Source organism: Centroberyx affinis, unplaced genomic scaffold, assembly GCF_046629955.1.
Source record: "Centroberyx affinis isolate AG114_WGS23_722 - 3 ecotype Tasmania unplaced genomic scaffold, CSIRO-AGI_Caff_v1 ptg004387l_1, whole genome shotgun sequence".
In the NCBI taxonomy this organism is placed as follows: Eukaryota; Metazoa; Chordata; class Actinopteri; order Beryciformes; family Berycidae; genus Centroberyx; species Centroberyx affinis.
Genome location: NW_027282077.1, coordinates 5,267 through 28,093, shown reverse-complemented (window position 1 = coordinate 28,093; position 22,827 = coordinate 5,267). Strand labels below are relative to the sequence as shown.

The 22,827-nt window shown below is 40.5% G+C and overlaps 1 protein-coding gene across 1 annotated transcript; it reads right to left on the bottom strand.

Annotated features, from left to right (window-relative positions):
• Positions 1–7,771: 7,771 nt before the first annotated feature.
• On the bottom strand, positions 7,772–21,981 carry LOC139664876 (neurexin-3-like; the record flags this gene model as incomplete). Its single annotated transcript, XM_071543858.1, has 3 exons — positions 21,912–21,981; positions 13,372–13,673; positions 7,772–7,933 (listed from the first exon to the last, which is right to left on the bottom strand). Coding segments are annotated over exons 1-3 (534 nt in total), but the record flags the coding sequence as incomplete, so codon positions are not given.
• Positions 21,982–22,827: the final 846 nt, after the last annotated feature.

Below are 22,827 nucleotides of genomic sequence, written 5' to 3'. Positions count from 1 at the left end.
TAGAAACTCTAATGTCGCAAAGTCCAATTGAACCAATTAGTTCTATTTGGCAGCCTGAAAAGTGGCATCAAAGGAAGTCGGAAAAGTGCAGCATGGAAAGAAATCACTGCTGCGGTCAACAGCATTGCCGTCGACAACCGAACTCCAGCTGAGGTTTGAATATTTCATTTATACATCCGTGATATGTATAAGAAATTAAATTAATCTTACACCAGAAAACTGTTAACCCTGTTAATTGCAAACAATTTGAAAATACCTATTTATGTTAGGGATAGGCTATATGACACATAGTCGATGTAGGCCTTTACAAAATAGAATATTTTGCCATAGGCTACATATTTTTAAGTGATGAATATGTGGCTGCATATGCTTAGATGCCATTCAGAATATATGGTCTAATAACAATTCTCCGACTCAGCCAGATTTACTCTGCTGCACTGCAAGTCCAGCTGACTGGAAAACTTGCTACACGAGTTGAGAGTTGAGACTTGACGTGAGATTTGATCGTAGCCTCCGCTCACGTCCAAATTGATAAATGCCGAGCTTTGCGTGGAAATGACCGTACGCCCAGTTTTCTGTCGTACATTCGTTTGGTAAATGAGGGCCATTGTCACTTGTGTCAAGAAAACCAGACGGTGAACAAGTGAAATTGGTGCATCCTGTTGGGTTATGTCATTGTCTTACTATTTGTCTGTGCTTATGTGCTTTTGTCTGTGCTTATGTGTTTATGTGCCTATGTGTTCCTGTATGTTTTCTCTTAATGTTTTTTATGTGCCATCAATCTGCCAGGGACTGCAGATGAAAACTAGCCTGTACGGCTAAATCTGGCACTTGACTACATGATGGACTTAAGTACTCATGTTAATTAATGTGCATTGTCCCTTCTTAAATAAATAAACTCAAACTCAAAGTGTTAGCATGCCTACTATCACTCAACATAGTGTATGCTAAACTGTTAGCATGGAGCCTGTATGTTAAAGTGTTAGCATACTATCACTTAACATATTATATGGTGTTAGCATGGAGCCTGTATGCTAAAGTGTTAGCATGCATACTATCACAACATATTATCAGAATCAGAAATACTTTATTGATCCCCGAGGGGAAATTGGGTTACGTTGCAGTTGCTCACAGAAGAGAAATATATATAAGCATAGAGGAATTATAAGAAAAATAGAAATAAGAAAATAAGAAATATGTAAAATATGTGCCTTATACTACAATAAAACAATAATAATAATAATATAGAAATAAGAGAAATAAGAATTATGTACAAATATGTGCATCACACTACAATATATACAACATTATATGCTAAAGTGTTAGCATGGAGCCTGTATGCTAAAGTGCTAGCATGCCTACTATCACTCAAGTGTTAGCATGGAGCCTGTATGTTAAAGTGTTAGCACGGAGCCTTCTATCACTCTACATAGTGTATGCTAAAGTGTTAGCATGGAGCCTATTATCACTCAACATAATCTATGCTAAAGTTAGCAAAGTTAGCAGTGGAGGAGCCAATGATCTAGTTTAGCAGTGGAGGAGCCAGTGATCACTGGGTAGGGATAAGTAATGATTTTCGAATTTTCGAATAGTCATTAAATTATAAAAAAAACCGAATAGTTTATGCGACTATCGTCTTGTCTTAAAGAGTATATTTTTCATAGCTTGCTAGTAGTAAATAGCTATGGGGGGGGGGGGGGTAATCAAGCTATAGCTATTGCCCCGAATCGGTCCTTCTCTCGCTTTAACGTTAAAACAAGAGAAGGACCGGTTCAGGGCTAATCAAGCCATAGCTATTGCCCCGAACTGGTCCTTGATTAGCCCCGAACCGGTCCTTCTCTCGTTTTAACGTTAAAACAAGAGAAGGACCGGTTCGGGGCTAATCAAGCTATAGCTATTGCCCCGAACCGGTCCTTCTCTCGCATAGCTATTGCCAATAGCGATAGCTATGATCTTCGAAGGATGGTCGAATAGTTCCCAGTGAATATCGAATAGTATTTTTGCTTGAAATGCCCATCCCTATCACTGGGGACACATGATTTTCATGTCTTATGTTCTCACTCAACGGCTTGTTGGCCAACAGGACGATCTACTGAAAACTTGTTGTATTGCTTTAAGGCTTCACATTTTTGCAGCTGAAACTAACAGCAGCACTCAATGATGTTTCGCTCTGTCCTCGATTTTTCTATCTCTGAACTCGTCCTTTCTGGGTTTTTTTTGTTCGATACAGTACACAGGCACAGCCAAAAGACTCCTTTCGGCCGCTCGATGGGGGCGTAATGACAACGGCAATTACGGCAATTATGTATTATTGTAGGCCATTATGTATTTTGTAGGCTCCGAGATGTAGGCTTTCTTTGTAATTGCTAGCTTATGTAAGGCATAATAATCACGGGCCAGCCAACCGCAGGGGCTACCAGGGGCGAGCGGTCCCCGGTGCCATGGTAACAAAACATTTATCCATAATGCCGCTCGGTGGATGGCAGGGACCGGAGCATCACCGGCAGGCAAATTAGCCCTAATGGCAGAGAGTGGAGGAGGGGAGGATGCTGGACAACAGACAGAGGGAGTCGGTGGGTGCTGGATGATGCGTGGGTGGGTGGGCCTGTGATTATGGTGTGTGTGACTGTACGTGGGAGAAAGTATAGTGTGTGTGGGTTTCTGCATGTGTGTGTGAGGTTGAGGTTGTGTGTGTGTGTCTTTGCAGATGGAAGGCAGCGTATCAGACAGAAAGTGTGTTTTTTTTGTGTGTGTGTTGTGTAACATTTGATGACATGGTAAGCCAGTGAAAGCATGTGTGTATGTGTGTGCAGACGGAGAGGAGAATGAAAGGCAGGCCGAATTATTCTAATCGATAAACCAAGAAGAGTGAATTTGCTGCAGGACTGGAAAAAAAAAAAAACATAATTTCAACACATGAACAACCGTGTATTCCCAACCCTGAATCTATGTAGCCATATAATAACCAGGTATATTCCTTTAGATACTGAATAATTGATTTTCAGGAGACACTGATTGTAAGATTTTACCAAATACTTTCACATCTAGGTCTGGTCTATTTTTTTTTTTTTTTTTTTAATCACTTTCTTATCGGCAAGCTTTCAAATTATTTTTGCATTTGCCTGTTTTCTTCTTTTTCATTTATGTCCTGCATTTGTAGGATCACCTTTTGTTTATCGTTGTTTGTTGTCTATGAAGTAATTTGTAACTTGTTGTGAAAAGTGCTATGCAAGTGTAGTTTATAACAATTATTGAAAGCATTTTATGTAGACTTTTTGAATGTTCATCTCCCATCCTAACCTAAAAATAAAGGTTTGCTACCAGGCACCCGGTGTTTAGAGCAGCAAAAACTTTCATGAACTGACCGTGTGTTATATCAATCGGTGATAGACAGCAGCAAAATGGACGTGTATTTCTATGAAAATCATTACTGTAATCAAAATGTGAAATGCTTAGGCGCTTTTGTGCCACTGGATTTGCAGATGACAGCAATTTGAGCCTTTGAGTTCATGAATCAATAAATATTGGACGCAATGACTGCAAAATGCTCTGTTCTGTTCACAGTTTTTTTTTTTGTTTTTTTTTTTCGTTATGCCTGCTCAGTTATGCCTGTACCAGCTTGTGTTATGTTAGGCAAGTGTGTGTCAATACCTTTCTGTGTGTTTGTGTGTGTATCTGCTGATATGCAAATGCATGTATTCTCAAACTTTTTCACGTCAAGGACCCCTAAACTGACACAAATTAGCCCACGGAGCCCCATCTGATAAGATTTTTGCTTTTAGACGTTTTATTACAGAAAGTGTATGAAACCCATGACCAAAATAGTCATACATTCTGTCATTGTGTTACTTATGGATGGAATTATAGTGAAAATAAATGATTCCCCTTTTTGCTGGGGACCCCTTGGAACCCCCTCAAGGACCCCCTGGGGGTCCCCGAACCCCACTTTGAGAACCACTGCGTTATATCTGTAATGTTGTGGATCTAAATAAAGGATTCACGTTTGCGCACACGCCCACTTGCGTATTTGGATGTGTGTGTGTGTGTGTGTGTATATGTCACGGGGGTACGGTGAATCTCAAGTCTGCCCAGCATGGCACAGAGCAGGAAGTAGGCCAAGGGGGGATTAAATGGCTACTGCACCACTTCCTCCCTCTACCCGTGGCCCATATGATGCTGTGTACTGCGTGTGTGTGTGTGTGTGTGTGTGTGTGTGTGTGTGTGTGTGTGTGTCGCCGTCGAACAGTGACAGAGAAAGCCAGGTCCCTGCTGCCACACTGCAGCAACCAGCTCCAGTCAAGCGCTAAGAAATGACATCACCAGCTCCAGGGAACAATGTGTGTGTGTGTGTGTGTGTGTGTGTGTGTGTGTGTGTGTGTGTGTGTGTGTGTGTGTGTGTGTGTGTGTGTGTGTGCACTGTTACACCCTGGAAATTGGTTCAATCAAAACAACTCAAAGCAAAGGAGGTCCCATAGAACAAACAGTTTATATTCTAATGCTGTACCAAATAATAATGCAATCACCAACAAACCGAATCTGAAATCCACCATTTTTCATACAGGAGACTTAATGGAGTTAGTGACTCATTGTGTATGTGGTGGAAGGGAGTATTGAAATTACTTCCTAGCTCATTAAATGAGGTAAATGATGTCATGATTGTGCCGGGTAATGACATGATTACAAAATGCACTCGTGGTTTTTTGTAGCCTGAACTCTAATCAAGGCGGTCATGGGACAATCTCTCTCTTTCTTTCTGCCTATCAGCCTCTTCTAATCAACACCCAGGTGCAGACATTCATTCACCCCAAAATCCCATTATGAGACGTCACCTGAGCCGGAGCAACCAGACCAAACAAAAACCATCATCGTATCATTTATCGACAATTGGAAAACAAAATCAAATACCCCGAAGACCCAAATGTACCACTGTGGTGAATTCCATTAGAAGGCTCGACATATAGAAATACAATAGAAAAGCCTCTACTCTGTCTCAGCCTGTCAGATAGATTTATTGAATTTGGCCTTGATTGAATCAGATCCTCCAGGTATGGCATTTTTGCATTGCTATCCCCTTAGAATATTAGCATATGCAATGTACGCGCACTAATACAAACTATGGGGAAATTCTCAAAGGAGATATACCTTCTTCTATAGAAATGACTAATGTCCAATGTTTTTTTTCAAATTGTGGGGCACAAACCCTCAGCTAATGCTATAGCTATGTACTATATAATATATCATAGGAAGTACAGGAAGGGCATGTTTCAATGTTTTTCTTCAAAATATTGAATATTGAAGTCTTGCACCTTCAATATGAATGCTGCAGTGACAAATGCCACATGAAAAAGAAAAGATCAGGCGAGGCATATTACCTAAAATCAAACCTTGATAATAAACAAACTGATTACATCACGATTCATAGTGATTTAGTGGATCTGGCAGGGATGTCAACACTTGATAGGAAGATTTTAAGATTTTAAACTGGATAGACAGCTGGATTTTTATATGAAAATCTTGCCTAGTTCAGCTTTAAAATAGAAACTTTTAGACTTCAGCCATTTCAAAAGCAATCCTCAGTTCTCATGCCATTTTCACAGGTAACCTGATTCGATCATGAGCACACCAAAACCCAATTTGGGCCGATTTTAGAAACCTTGTGAAATAATATAGCATTCAAATTCAAGTCTTTAATTGCTCTTCCATAACTCAGTTTCTACTGCTTACATCGCTGAACCACCAGTAATATTGATTAAAACATGATGGAGTGCTATTGGGTCATGCTTCTGTGTATTTCATCATGTTTTTTTCAATGGAGCCTAAGTCTTTTACAAAAAGCTGATGATTATCAGTATTGAAAATACATTTGGAAACTGTCTGGTCAACAATCAGACCACAGTAGGATGCTGGCCAGAATTACTGGCAGTCTTGGCTAATGGACTTTGAAATCCAAATGGAACTGGTCAGCAATCTCTTCTGATTGCTTTGCAGAAACTGCATTGCTGTCTATATCATAAGTGATTAATGTCAGCTCCCATAGTAGCCTAGGCAAATACACAGAAACAATATATAGATATAACAGTAAAGATAACATTTAATGCGATTGCAGCCTTTCTCTGATTGTTATCCATTAGGAAAACATCCTGGCTAGCTAAACTTGCTTTATTTTCTGAATATTTTTTTTCTCATTTGTTAGATATTGCATATATACTTTATATTTTTATTATTATAATTTATTTTCACACTGTGTATATTTTTTCTTTTGTATATTTTCATAACATACTTATTTTACTTAAATTACTTAAATTAGTATGTTCTACTGCTGTTAGTTTGCACACCCTGCATATACTGCACACCCTGCATATATGCTGTAATTCATATTTTCATAATTTTCATTCTTGTATTTAAATTTGTTTAATACATTCAAATTTTGTAACTGTCAGTTGCATTACGTTTAATACCCTCACCCCCCACCCCCATTGGGATCATTACAGTTACCATCTTGTATTAGTTACCATGCTGCAAGTATTATAGAGACCTTTGTTATTGCCAAGCAAACCCACAGAAACAATATACAGACTTAAGAATATAGAGGTAACATTGTGAAAACATTGTGATGTCAGTGAAAGCTAGACATCAGTTCCATTTTGAAACTTGGTCATCGGTCATGAGAATTGCCCTAGTAATGTCATCCACACCAAATCCAAGCTTTAGCTGAGTGACACTTTACACATGTATGTAAAGTGTAACATCACAGTAAAGGTGCCCTTTCTGTGCAATGGGTAATTCCACAAACCTGTGCAACATTTGCGCAAGATTATTTGTCAAAAAAAAAAATTCCTCAAATTTGAAAAAGCTTTTCAGTTCAACGTTAAAGAAAAAATGTAATTTTAAACAAATGGCCATGTTACAGAGCCCCTAAAGTCCCGAAAAGTGATATTTTTTTATCTTGTGCGCACAAGTTAATTATCTTGTGGGAACAAGTTATTATCTTATGCGCACAAGATAATTAACTCGTGCTCACAAGGTGATATTTTTTTATCTTGTGCACACAAGATAATAACTTGTTCCCACAAGATAATATCTTGTGCGCACAAGATAAAAAAAATATCACCTTTCTGGACTTTAGGGGCTCCGTAACATGGCCAAAACCACAACACATTTTGTAAACACACACAGCAAAACTACTGGGCGACGGAAGTGAAGAGGTAGCAAGTTTACTAGTTGAACAAGTTTACTCGCTCGCTTCATGGATTCTGCCATTACCAAAAAAAATTTCAGGCATGAGGGGTAGAGCGCCACTTTCAAACAGTGAGGGAGGAGACAAGCTAGTTTTAAAAAAAAGGAAAAGCTATTGAATGGGTTGGGAGGAGCAACGACTTGGGACAAATTTGACAACAAGCTTTAGAAAAGAGTTGAAACAACACAGCTGATCCGTGTGTGCGGCTATTTGTTTATATCATTACGTCTCACGGAAATCTCCACTGTTAGTACTTGTTAGCACTTGTTAGTTTCAGGATTGGTTACAGGGCCTGAAATCGCTTATCGCGGGTTTAAAGCCGCATGGACGAAAAAAGTTAGAGAACCAACTGGTAAAACAATAACCAAAGTTTTACTAAGAATTGAGCCTTTAAAAGCAAATTCGCCTGCACATTTGGAAATTTAATTGGACATGATGTTCTGTTTAGCAAGCCATCACCACCCCGCATTGCTTAAATGATGGATTCACAACAAACATAAACACTGAATCGTCAGCAAAGAAAGGCACTTTTACCTCTTTGAGGCAGCCCATGAAGTTGTTGCTGACTGGAGATCCAGGCAGGTCTGCGGTGCTGGGGCTTCCACCCACGTAGAAGAAGTCATCGGAGCCCAACATGGTGTAGTCTTCCTGGGTGTAACCTGTGGTGGTCAATATCCCGTCCACCGATATTGTCACCTGACAATGGGAAGTAAACAGTGAGGGCGGAAAAAAGACGTTGACTTTCCTGCACTTTAAGGGAAGGAGGAGGCCTACAGTACTGCAGAAGATGCTTTTTTTTTTTACCTCACTCAGGTCTATCTGAATTTGAATCTCTGGACTGGCAGGTTGTGTTCACCAGTGTTATGGTGCCACAGAGGATCAGACAGAACAGATAAAGAAAATCTGCCAGCCGAACATTTTCTTTATCTTTGATGCAGGTTAGTAGATGCTATTTTTGTGGGAATTTGAATTGTCGCTAGGTATGAAGGGTTAGTAGAATGTCAAAACAAAGATGCTTATTATGTGATTTTCGAGTGACAATCTATTAGTCCAGACACTGACAAGCATGCATTAGTTTTCACATGTCCAACTAGCACTAATTACGCACAAGCCACGTGGGGTCTACTATATTGTATGATCTTGTTTGCTTTCTACATAAATCAAATTGAGGGAGGAAAGAAACCACAAAGCCATGGCAGCTGCCCTTTATCAGCCTAAAGGACCATGCCAGGGTCAGACAAAAACACACACAGGCCAAACCAAAAAAAAGAAACAAACAAAATAAAACAGAGGGTTGAGTTAGTAGGAGGGTTACACATCACAAAAATACTACGGCAAACATGCAGCACAAACACAAGGGGATGGCAGAGGACATTAGTAAAAGCAGTCCCACACTGCAGGATATCCATCTGTGAGCCAGAATATTGCCCTTACCATAAAAAAAAACTAATTATGGAGAAGATCTTTGATCTTCAAAAACATTTTCTCCAGAATTGGCTGTCTCAGTAACAGCTGGGTTCCCATTGTGACCTTAATTAAAGATTCCATGATTTTTTAAGAAGACTTTCCCTGGCATTTCCATGACCTAAACATGTTGTTCAGTCTGGTTTCCACTGCAACTGGGCTGAAAAGCATCTAATGCGATGAATGTGTTTTAAAATTCCAGACAATTTATTAAATTCCCTGACTTCCCTGTATGGAATACACCTCTCAAAACTCCATGATATTCCAGGAATTCCAGGACCAGTGGGGACACTGTACCAGGTGCTAAGATGGGGTATTAAATACTACTGTGTGCCATCTGAGGCCATGGTAAAGACAAACAAATGGGTGAGTAGCCGTAGCTGAAGCTGTAGATGCCAGCAAGCTAAATACACTAGCCTGCTGGTTAGCTTAAGTAACAGTCGTACTGAAACTATATCCTTAAGCCCTACTCCTATTCCAATATCATCTGTCTGCAGCCAACAGCACTCCTAGGCACCAGCCCTCTCAGGTTGGTAGCTCACTATCATATCACCATATCACCATCTATTGTTATACAAACTATTTGACTATTCAATCAGGCAAGTAGTAAACAATTGGGCGACACAAAATATGAATATTGAATAATAATGTTGCTCATGATATACTTTTAAAATGATGAATATTAAAGGGGAAATACATTTTTTCCTGCCCCATAGTACAAAATGACCATAATGTGGGGGTTGATGACTCACTGATTACTTGGCCAGGTCAAGAAAACCATTATCAAGAAATGTCAAGAAAACCATTGCGCTCTCAGCAAAAGATGTGTTCAAGTAGGGCTGGGCAATATGGTTGAAATCAATATCATGATAATCATAAGGATTTTTCTCAATATCAATATATATCACGATATGGTTAATGTATGCAAAATCACATTAAATAATTAAATTAATGTTCATCTCATTGAACCGAATGGTAATGTTAGGTGTGATGTCAAACAAAACAGAAATATTCAAATAATATTCCTATACCTCATTTTATCAGAGTTTTTAAGTAAAATTTGCTTGTCATCATCAATTCAGACAGCAGAAATGTGTGTCACGATATCAAAATATCTTCATATCACGATATGATTCCACTGAAAGACGATAAACGATAATATTGAATTATCATCCAGCCCTATGTTCAAGTACAATTGCAAAATACATGTACTTTGCAATAGAGGCATCACACCAAAAAGAACAAAGATTTACTGGTGGAACATCCTAAAAAATGTGTACACTCACAGCGCACCCATATTGACATCATAATAATAAAATGGACTGTTTGTGAATTTAACTCATCTCTCATTCTCCCTCCATCTACAACAACATCTAGGCATCCACACTGTACTTCATGATATTGATGTATTGAAGGATCAAGATTATTATTTAATATTTATATGTTGTATCGCCCAAGAGTTTACTACGTGACAAAATGAACTGGTAGTATGTGTAACCTCCAAAACATTGGATGGCAATAGTGAGCTACCAACGTGGTTCTAAGAAGTCAGAATATCCAGGATAGGCCTACCTTCTCTTATTGCCGTTGTTGTCATTAGATGCAACCCTAGTCACTTTCTGCCATGGTAAGAGGCAAATAAGAAGAATTTTAGCTTTCATTAGTTTCCAGCAATCTCAGGTACAAACAATTTGGCTCTACTTCCAGTGCTGTTACAATGCCATGTAGATTAACGGTTGGACATTTTGCAGGTATCTTTACAGGAACCATGCTACATAATGAGATTTTTCATGTCCTCTTAAACCCTCCAGTGGTATCTATTGGGAATTTGAATGCGACATCCATTCATTGGAATTATCCATTTGTCCTTTTCAGTTTATCTCCGTCTGCATTGTTGCCCGATTTGCTTCATAGACTCTTATTTGTCAAGTGTGACAAATCTCACAGACTGTGATCTTGTAATTTGGTATAGATTGGTGCCAAATGTTTGCTTGGTTTCAGTGTGATTGCTAGGTATCCCGTTTGATTTCTCCTGCAGTGTGGGTTGCCTTAAGGATTATATTTTCACATGTTTAGGGAAGTGTATGAAGATGGAAGTGAGAGGTGCAAGGAGTCCATGGAGTAGGCCATGCACATAGTATACAGGAAACAATTGTCAGAGCTCCCGTGTTGATTTTGCTTTTTCTTTCTCTTTTTTTTGTTGTGGTAAGCTTCTGGCAGTTTCCACGACATCATCATTATCACCAAAAAAAAATTAGACCCAAGAATCTGGAATGCAAAGGCTTCAGTAAAACCCTAGAGAAGAAAAAGTTCCGGACGACTCAGAAAGAGCAAGAGGTTAAAAAGGAAAGCAGAAAAGGAGGACAGAAGCATTGTGAGTGGATGACCCAGGTGAAAGAAAGAGGGAGAAGAGGAAGTAAGCCAACGTGAAAGCCAGGAAATACCAACCCCATTTCCTAATTTTTTGAGAATGGCATCTTGAGATAAGTCAAAGAAAGAGGAAGAGGGGGAGGGAGTACACGGCAAACCAAAAAAATAACAATAAGAATGATATCTACCAGACAATGGAGTTTGTTTACCATAGCGTGTCCAATGCCTGATTGCTTTGCGGAAAAGTGGGGCAGGGAAGAAACGAATTTAAAAGAGTGAACAGTGGGGTTGTTAATAAATTAAAGCAAATGAAATTAAAACCAATGATGGAAAGTAAGGGAGTTAGTACATTTGTTAGTAAAATGATTCATTCCATGAGTCACGAGCCTCTTGAGAAAAGTTTTTTTTTTTTCAAAAGAAAAAGGATAAGTAGGAAAATAGAGGCAAAGTTGAAAGAAAGATGGTGAAAGAAAAGGAAGGAGGTACTGATGTTTTCTTTTAATAAGCCTCAAGTAAACTTGAGACAGAAAAGATACTGGATGAGGTTAGTTTTTACAAACATAGCATTAGTTAAATAACTAAAATCTCAAAAAGCCATGGAAGAACACACATGAACCCACATTTCCTACAACCCCTTTTGGGTAAAGAGACAAAGCTCTCTACGATTCGACTTCACCCTTTTCAGTAGGGCTGTGCAAAAAAATCGATACAGCTGAGTATTGCAATATTTTTTTCCATGATACTGTATCGATTTTCCAGCCCCTCGTGTCGATACATTAAAAGAAATTATTCATGTTTTAAACGGATTGAAAATGTCCTTAAATTTCCCTCAATTCCCTTTGAATTAAATAGTTTTGACTCAATTTGTCCGCTGAGTTATCAATATAATGTGATGTACAGGTGGTACACAGCAAGTTGTATTTTCAGCTCCATTTTTAAATTTTCAGTAAATTATGTAGGTATGTAGGTATCGCAATATGTATCGTATCGCAATGTATCGTGATACAATCATATCGTGACCCATGTATCGTGATACGTTTCGTATCGTGAGGTCCTTGCCAATACCCAGCCTTACTTTTCAGTTGGAGGATAAATTGAAAATTCCCTACCCTGCCATTTCAATTATTACATTTTACCCAGCGGATTAGAGCAATGTTTGCTAGCATTTCCACAAACATTGGTAGTAAGATCCGAGATAACCCGACTATCCACCCGCAAAATACAAAAGCAGTAATCCAAACACTTCCACTGAAGAGGTGGTGGTGGAAAAAGGAAGTGTGCCTATTAGCATATTTCAAAATGCAGGTCGGTGAGAAATTGTACAGCTGAACCGAGATCAGTCGTGGGTAAACAGCAGAGGTCTTGGTTGACTGGAGCCTCTCCCCAGATCATACCATAAAATGTCTCCCCACTGAGAGAGAGAGAGAGAGAGAGAGAGCAAGGGAGGAGGAGAGAAGATGAAGAGAGCAAGGAAATGGCCCTCTAAAACCATGAAATGGGTGATGACTTCTTCACAGATGGAGAAGAGGCCGAGATGGCAGACAGTGAGAAAATCAGACCTGGAAATTGGCGCTCCTCCAATCAAGAAAGTGTATGTAAATACTGGGAAATTCTAACTTTTAGCTTTAAAGGAATAGTTCACCTAAAAATGAAAATTCTGCCATCATCTACTCACCCCCATGCCAGTTGAAACACAGGTGAAGTTTGTCCATATAACACACAGGGAGGTTGCCAGCACAACTCCATAGCAGCCTTCTCCAAAACAACTGAAGTCAGTGGGGACCAGTTCTTCAGAGTTCCAAAAAGACCTACAGTATATTTACACCATAATCTAGTGCAAATCTTAATTACAGCTGATTGATTTGCAACAAATAATGGTGTATAGGCCTTTCTATTCACAGTGTGATTGTTTGGCTGTTTTTGTTTTGGAACTCTAAAGAACAGGTCCCCATTGACTTCAGTTGTTTTGAAGAAGGCTGCTACCAAGTTGTGCTGGCAGCCTCCCTGTGTGTTATATGGACTAACAAATTTCACCTGTGTTTCATTTGGCATGAAGGTGAGTAGATGATGACAGAATTTTCATTTTTGGGTGAACTATTCCTTTAACGAAAGAAAGAAAGAAAAAAAATAAAACAGTAGGAGATGGAAAGATATATTATTCTCATACAGCTGACAACTGACCCATTTCACGACACAGTCAACTAACTATACATCACAAAATCATCCTTAAAGATCAACAGCTTTGCGTCAGACCACAGCGCTCCCTCTTCACTCTCCACCCTTCGCCCTCGGTGCCTTACCTGGCGGAGGTTGCGGGTCACTTTGACGTCGTGCCACGAGTTGTCGTTGAACTTCCCGTTGACGGGCTCCACGATGGCCTCGAAGGCTCCGGAGCCCAGGTTGATGACGAGGGACACGGCGCCGTCCTTCAGCGCCAGGTTGACGTAGTCGGCCGACTTGCCCGTGTGGAGGATCAGGCCGTTGCGCTGCCACGTCTTGAAGGAGAGCGTGATCTCGTCGCTGCTGCTCTGGATGGGGTTCTGGGAGAGGTCGTAGCAGAAGTACTCGGAGCCGCGGAAGGTGGCCACGTTCTCTTCCCTCGCTGTGGCGGAAGGGAAAAAAGAGAGGAGAGGTGTTCAGTGGAGCGCATTTCAGAGTCAGTGCAGTGGAGTTAGCATAGGGTGATCGCATTTTCAAGTGTACCGCACGTTCATGCACGCGCACATGTATGTGTTTATGCACGTACCATAGGCGTTTTCATCAGGATGAGGGACAATTATTTCAGGGCTTAGCACACCTAGTGACTGCACCTTTCAACACCATGGACAGAGCCTCAGCAAACCAAAAATTATGTTTTGTCTCCAAAAATCCACCAAAACATAGTTTATGTGGTGCATTGTTTATGTTTTTTGATTGGGTTAGGTAATAATGAGCGGGGCAGAACATGATAAACATCTATGTAACAAGTATAACACCATTATTATTATTTTAATTGTGGTGAAAACCGGGACAATTTGGTAGTGAATGTTGAAAACCGGGACATTTTAGTGTTTTACAGATATTTGTCGGGACTCGGGACGCCCATCTTGAAACCGGGACAATCCCGGACAAACCTCTGGTCACCGTAAGTTAGCATGCCATTGACTCAAATTCAGTCAAGAAATATCACTTGGGTATCATTATTACCTTCACAACGTGGTTTTTAGGCATCTGGTAAAACATAAGCAAGAGTACAGCATCATATAATTTCCAGATATGCTATTGCTATTTACGTACATCAAAACAATAAAATAATAATCAAAATTTGTGCAGGGCACCGTCTTATAATTTTGGGCCTCCCCAGACACTGATTGACACAACAACAACAAAAGAGCCATGCTGTCCAGAAAATAAGAAGGACCATCAGAAATATTAGACCCTGTGACAGTGAGGAATGCCGGCTACGACAGAAGTAAAGGGAGACTGCTGATAGCTATCATCCAACAACATCAAAGGCCTAATCTTGCCAGTGAAATTGCCATTTCCTGTCAAATGGCCGCCCTGTGATACAGTGGTTATGCTTGTGATCAGGCAAAGAGAAGCAAAGATTAGGCCATGGAGGGAGGGGGAAAAGAGGAAGAGGAGAGAGCCAGGATGAGTTGTACCGAGTCTATTTGGGGCCATGGTGACAGAGAGGGAGAGGAAAATAGAGGAGAAAAAATACAGAACTGCAGAAAGAAGAAAGAAGATGGGGAGGAGATAGGGAAGGGCGCAAGAGAGCTATGGGGGAGTACAGGAAAAAAAGAGTCCAGTCTGGAGTACTTATCTGTGAGATCATCTTCAATTAACTCGCTGTCTCTTAAGCAGAGATGCTAGACACTGTGAGCTTAGCCACACCGCGGCTGAATCCATCAGCCGCTAAAACACTACCAGGCTCTGGGTGAGAGCAGCAGCCGTGTGCTCTGCATACTCAATAAAGCTCCCACCGAAGGGAAAAAAAAAAGAAAAAGGAAAAAGAAACGTAGAAGTAAAATGGCTGCCGCTTTCATCTTCTGTACACAGACACCTCAGGCATCACTTCCTCAAAGAAGACTTCACCCACATAAAATGAACCAGTTTCACTTGCAATGAGCGAGAACAGAGTGTGCTTTAGTGTGCCTTTTCAGGAATATTTAACAGTAAAACATGAAAATGAATGATAAATATCTCAACATTCAGCATTCAGACTCAACCTGGGATGACCTGCTCTTACCTGTCTCTTACCTACGGAAGCGTAATGCATTCACTTGAGAAAACAAATTCTGCTCTGTTTTTCTGAATTAACCAGATAATTATCTCAGAATTCGGAGAAAACATTTCACGGGAAAAAGAAATTCTGCTGTTTTTCTGAATTAATGAGATACAGTATCTCAAAATCCCAAGAGATGCTCTCATTCCTACTTGAGAGCTTGATTTCATGGAAGCAAACATGTCCCGCCTGTTTAGTTTAATCCAGTTTTATTTTGCTTTTGGTTTGAAACATTGGGAGATACTCGTGTCTTTAAGTAATATAGATGGTATTGTTATTAGTTTGTCAACTTTGCGCAGGCACCTCAGGACTTGGTAGTTGTTCAGACGGAAAGCCCATTCAAAATAAAACTGAGATATCTCATTAATTCAGAAAAACAGGGCAGAATTATTTTTTTTCCATGAAAACTTTTCTCAGAATTCTGAGATAATTATCTTGTTAATTCAGAAAAACAGAGCAGAATTATTTTTTTCCATGAAAACTTTTCTCCGAATTCTGAGATAATTGTCTTGTTAATTCAGAAAAACAGGGCAATTTTTTTTTTTCTCAAGTGAATGCATTACGCTTCCGTACTTACCTGAGCTACTAACCCTAAAATAATTTCATTAGTCTGGGTTTCAATGTTGTGTTTTAGTGACCCATGATGGTCTGAATGCTGTTTCAGAGGTTTTTCCATAATATGAGTAAAACTCAAGGAGAAACCCTTAATCCCTGTATGAAAATGGTCAAATTTAAAGATACTGAATATCAGCACAAAATAGGCCTATTGGCTGTCAGCATCTTCAATACCAAAATATCAGTACTGCTATCCATATTAGTATGAGGCTTCAAAAACAATGTGCGATGAATATATGGCTTCAATCAAATGATAAACTGTACAAAAGTCATGGGCTAACACAAAATTAGCTAACTAATCAACTGCCCAATCATGTCCAATCATCACAAAACTTGTCTATGTGTGTCTGTCTATCTACCATGTCAACCTTCCATTATGTTTTCAAAGTGTGTTTGGACCCCTCAATCGCCGTTTGCAGCTATATTTTCCTTTATTTCTTGGCGCAAAAATTGTCAAATATAAAGATATTGGCAGCTTCAGTCAAAAAATATCAGTGTCAGTATTGGCCCTAAAAAAAACCCAGTTATTATATCAGACAAGATGTGACTTTGTCTTGGCCGGTCAAAAGTAAGGTAACGTTGAGTACCATTCCATTCACAAGCTATCTCAGAAACCAGACCTCACCAAAACTCCCTTGGGAGAGCTTCCATACTCCTAAGACAACCCCCTGATATCTTATCTCACTGTTGGCACGACAACCTGACATTGCAGATAGCCCTACCTCCCAAAAACACCTCCAATGATAGGGCAATGATCAATTATTAATTAACGTGAGCGCTTTTTTCAACAAAGGGCCCATCCAGACCCTTTTCCACCCAGCTCCTTAATACGTAATGAGATGGGGAACCCACACTTAGCGAATAAGTTTTGGATGAGGGTGTAGGGAGATGAGTAGAGTGTGTGTGTGTGTGGTGGTGGTGGTGGTGGGGGGGGTGGTACTATCTCTGTGGTAACATATCCAATATGGGAGATAGAAAAGTTTTGAATGAAAGGAGATCCTCAGATTTTATGCAGGAAAGGAAGAGGGATGCTAGAGAAGAGCTATACTCTAACTTCACAAGCAGTGTCACGGGTGTCTACTGCGTCTAAAACAGTGATTCTCAACCTTTTTCATATCAAGGACCCCTAATTTAGTCCACATTAGAGCTACGGAGCCCCATTTGATTAGATTTTGTCTCTCGGACCCAGATCTGAGAATACTTTTATTGCCAGATATGATTTTGTCCAGAATTCCATGACTATCTGTATTGTAGGTAGAGGGATAACAGTGAAACTATGATCAAAATAGTCATTCTTCTACATTCATAATAGTGAAGTTAGACAATTGATCAATTTGCTGGGGACCCCCTGGAACCCCCCCAAGGACCCCTGGTGGTCCCCGGACCCCATATTGAGAACCACTGATCTAAAGGTTCGGTATCCATGCTTGACAGATGTGTCCCCAGTGATTTTAGTACTCAAAGGAAATATTCAATATATAACTGGTGTACAAAAAGTTGATGCTGGCCTAAAAATGACATACCACCACTATTGAGTACGTCCGACAGCTATGGCACCTCCTTAGTTCAAAGTAAAGTTTTCCAATTTTGTTTCATCTACCTTAGGGGCTGGCAAAGTCAAACTACATCTTGTCTGCGACGTCTTTACCCCAAGGTGAGCGAGCATCCCTGCCTCTCTCTCCATTTATGGCCCACCGCCAGGGCAAACAAGCCTTATCGGTGTGCATGGATAATGCGTAAACCCCTGGGACGCCGAGAGGAACCACGCTAGTTCACTCATGAGGAAACACACCTGCAGGGGCGAGAACAGAACCCGCCAGAATAAGAACATCGTCCCGTTTCAGATGGCAGACAGACGAGCAAGTGTAAAAGAAAAGTAGAGGAAAGGCAGAATGCAACTAGGAAAACAAATCAACATTGGCAGGTTTTAAAATGTATTTTGCTATGTAATCACCTAAATCATTTTGTGAGAAAGCATGTTTTTGGAATTGAAATCCGCTAACAGTAAAATCATGCCACTGTCTTTTACAATTTGTTGAGTGGTGATATACAGCAACAGGTTCAATACTTGATTACAGTCACCCAGAGAAGTAGCCATTGCAATTTTGCTGAAATATGGAATGGTAATGAGTGGAAAATGAATGAAACTTCTTTATGGCTGAAATGAGGACGAAGTGAGGAGATTGTTATCGGGCCATAATGGTTTTAATGGCGTCCGTAAGCCATTCCATTCCGAGCCTCCATTTGATGGATGAGCCTGGATAAGTCATGCTAGGGGTCATCCATAAAAGTGTCAGAAGGAGAGAGATGGCAGAAGGGAAAGTTATGGCCCCAGTAAATCTCCCTTATGTTTGGAAGGCAACGGGACGCCACACGCCCTGGGTGGCAAAGTATCGAAACCGGCTCTCCCTTTTTTTCAACTTCTCAATAGGGCCTTCCATAAACTATGACATAGTTTGTCCTCTAGTTGGAGTTTTCTTTTATTTTTAACAAAATCACAAGCAGAATATACTGAAAGTCTCTGCATTTTGATAGGCACTCAAAAGAGTTATGGAAACCTTAAACATGAGAGACAGTTTTTGTCAACTTTCTTTTGCCTTTGTCGACTGACTTCTCTATATTGGCCAAAGTCTCTTGATCTTGCCAATATGCGCTATTTGAAAGACTCCCTTACAAAATCTACAATATCACCTCAAATTACCGCAAAATCCACATTGCACAAACACAGACACATCTGAAACACCAAAGCTGTTTCAACTCTGACAAGTTTAAGTGACTGTTGAGCCTATGGGCATGATAAATGACTGTAAAAGCATTGATGAATGAATAATATGGATTGTTTTGTATGAATCATTAATGCTACGACAGGCCTCAGTGGCACCGGGGTAATGGTTATAGTCCAAATATGAATCAGCAATGAATAAGTCATTGGCTCATACATAATTGAGTGGCATAATGATTTATGATGTGCGGATTTTCTTCCAAATTTCTGCATGGCTGACCACGATGAATCAGTGTCTGGAGTTAGAAGGGCAAGGATGGTGAGTGGAGAGAGTTTTTGTGTCTCTTGTGGTTCCCATTAAGTACAGTAAAGTCCTGGTCACAGCTATACAGTGAGGAGAACAGAGATCTGGGATTAAATGAGGTAACCTATACACCACTGGCAACCTATACATCACCTATGTCATCACCTTGCCTAAAAACGTTATCAATGACCGTGGGTAGAAACGTCATTACCATGGGTAGAAACAGCATTACCATGGATAAAAACGTCATCACTACGGGTAGAAACATCATTGTTGTGGGTTGAAATATCATATATATATATCAAATATCATTATGGGTAGACACCTCATCATTATGGGTAAAAACATCATCACTATGGGTAAAAATGTCATCATTATGGATAAAAATGTCATCATCACGGGTAGAAACGCCATCATTAAGGGTAGAAACGTCATTAGAAACCTAATCACCATAGATGTAAATGTCATCACCACAGGTAGAAATGTCACCACCACAGGTAGAAACATTACCACTACCGGTAAAAACGTCATAATTTTGGGTAGAAACATCCTCACCATGGATAGACACATTATCACCAAGAGTAGAAACATCATCACCAAGGGTAGAATTGTCAATATGGGTAGAAATGTCATCACCACAGGTAGAAACGTCACCACCACTGGTAAAAACGTCATCATTTTGGGTAGAAACATCATCACCGCCGGTAGAAACGTCATCACCATGGGTAGAAACATTATCACCAAGAGTAGAAACATCATCACCAAGGGTAGAAATGTCATCACCACAGGTAGAAACGTCAACACCACGGGTAAAAACGTCATCATTATGGGTGGAAGTGTCATCAGTATGGGTATGAACCTTCTCACCTTGCATAGAAACATCATTACCGCAGGTAGAAACGTTATCAGCGCAGATAGAAACGTCATCACCGCAGATAGAAACGTCATCACCGCAGATAGAAACGTCATCACGACAGATAGAAATGTCATCACGGCAGAAAGAAATGTAATCACGACAGATAGAAACGTCATCACCGCAGATAGAAACGTCATCACCGCAGGTAGAAACATTGTCACCATGAGTAGAAACATCATCACCAAGGGCAGAATCGTCAATATCAGTAGAAACGTCATCACCACAGGTAGAAATGTCATTATTATGGGTAGTAATGCTATCACCGCAGGAAGAAACGCCATCACCATGGGCAGAAACATCATTACCAGGGGTAGAATTGTCAATATGGGTAGCAACTATATCACCATGACTAGAAACACCATCACCACAGGAAATGTCATCGCCGTGGGTAAAAATGTCATCAATAAATCTCAGCACCTACAACCAGTGCTTAATTTGTGCCGGATCCTGCCGGAACAGGATCCGGAAACTCGCGGTTTTGGACTACCTGCATTCCGGTACTTATTTGCGTGGAACCGGCACCTCTGGTGGCATGAAAGGTTTTTTTTGTCTGCCCATGTAATAATCCCAATAGTTGACTCTTCTTTCCTTTCCACTCCCTTCCAAAAACCTAATTGGCTCATTTCCATATGAAGACAGGTGATTACCCTATTAGAAAGTAGCAGCAAGCGCATAGTAATCATATCAAATGAGTGAGCTGCTTTGTAGAGTGTGTTATGGTAAACTTCAGACAGTGTCATGGTTAAAAGATAGTTGAATTTGCTGTCCTTTATATGTCAGCTGTGTGGACTATTTTGGAAAATTAGACAAGGTAAGCATGGGTGTTTTTGTTTGTAAACGTGTTACAGTTCTCTGCTGGGACAATAACATCTAAATTCATATTTGCATAGATAAAAACAGAAATTATTTGGAGTGCAGACCTGTAAGCCCCACAGTTAAATATGTGGGCAATTGCGCATGTCATGTTGAGTGTCCCGAAATAATTGGTAATATAATTGGTTGTAAGCGCCACATGTGGGCATTTCAAAACCAGCGCGGTCCAGCTGAGTGTGCGCATTTAGGTTGACTTCTAGCTGCATGGCATGACCATGATACGTTTTATTGCTGTAATTTCATTAATCGCTGACATTGTTTCCTACGTTCAAAGTAGATATCCTATGAAAGTATTTGTGTTGAATATTAATGCGTAACTACTCGAGCCAGAATTTGTCTGGTAAATGGTTGAAGCCATTGCAGTTTCCTTGATGTGTTTATGTATGATTAGGATATCTCATAGCCAAGTAGCCTATGTGGGCATGTTTATGTTGTGAACAGTGCAGTTATATCTTTAGTCCACTACTTGAAGGGCAGGTTTGTAAAAACCCATCGTTTTGGACAAAATGAGCATTATGTAGCCTATGCAATAATCAAATATTGTTATAGGTCCCCAGTAGTCGGAGCTCTAAGGTAATATAGTCGGTCATTTAGTCATGTTTAGGCTGTTAGGTCTACAGTAAGCTATATGGCTGTACTGAGCACCACCAGTCCAATGCACTTGTTGTCTTGATGTTCCGGAACCTTTTCCCTCCAGACCGACTCGCACGAACACCGACCCCTTCGGGTTCCAGGACCTCATAATTTATAAATTTAGCACTGCCTACAACCCTATCAATCCCCCCAGATGCATTATGGACATTTTGTGCTGTGGGGCAGGAAAACCTTACTTACTTCCCCTTTAATACCATGTGCAAATGAAGTCTTACAAGTTGGCTATCATAGGGGAAAAAATGTCAGCAACTTTGGTTGTAAAGCTCAGTCTCAAAACTCCTCCATCTATTGATGTGCCTCCAAGCACTTTATCTCATCCACCCGTCTGTCTCTATTCTTCTGTCTCTCTCCCTCTCTATCCTAATTGCAGTCCCTGCCACTTTTTCCTCTCGTTGTGGCTCAGTGCCTCGCTCCTCTGTCTTTTTTGTGTGACCATTAACTCTCTTTCCATCTTTCTCTCGGCCTCCTTCCCTTCATCGGCCCGTCTACCTGTCACTCTACTCCACCTCTCCAGCCACCTCTTCATCTTCATCCATCCCCTCACCCCCTCCGTCGCCATCCCTCTCGAAACGGAGCGAAAAGTCGGGACCCACGGAGAAAACATTTATGCATCATCAGTATATGTTGAGGAATGTGTATGTGCATGTGTGATGCCTTCCCACTTTCTTGTGGTAGGAGTTTGCTACTGTCCACCAGAGTACTTTGTGGTGAGAGCGGGTGGAAACACTCAATCTCTGCATAGTATAAAAGGCTTTTTGCATGATGACAATAAGCTGTGTACACCTCTTTCTCTCAACACTCAATCTACTCTTTCTGTAGCTCACTAGTGCCCAAGCAAACGCCTCCCAATTCATCCTAGAGTACAAGCAATCGTTGCTATTTCTGTCCACTTTGAGGACAGCTAAATGCGAATCAAAAGCAACCAATAGTGACGGACGACAGCAGCGCAACAAAAACATTCCCTATTATTCCTTTCTTTCCGTTCTCCCCTGAAAAGACGACCGAACAAGCCTGTCTTTCGCACTTCTCCGATGGTTGATTGCGAATATTCAGTTCGAGGAGAGCCAGCGCTCAACTCACAAAGGGCATGACTCATTTATTCGAGGAAAAAAAAAACAGCGTCACTCATGAATTCCACGGCATCTTGGCAGAGCTGGGGGATTATTTTTAGAGTTCATTTTAAGTGTTGAGAATTCAAAGAGGTTGAATTTAACAAATCAGAGGGGTGCGGATGGGTGTTTTGTGATTGGACTGAGGTCATGAACACACTGAAAGTGGTGGGTGGGGAGCAAGTCCAAAAGTACAAACATGAGTGCATTGAGCTAAGGCTAAGGTTCAAATGATGTGGGTTTCTGAAGGCTGATACCAATGCCGACACCTTCGGACTGAAGCTGATATTCTGTGC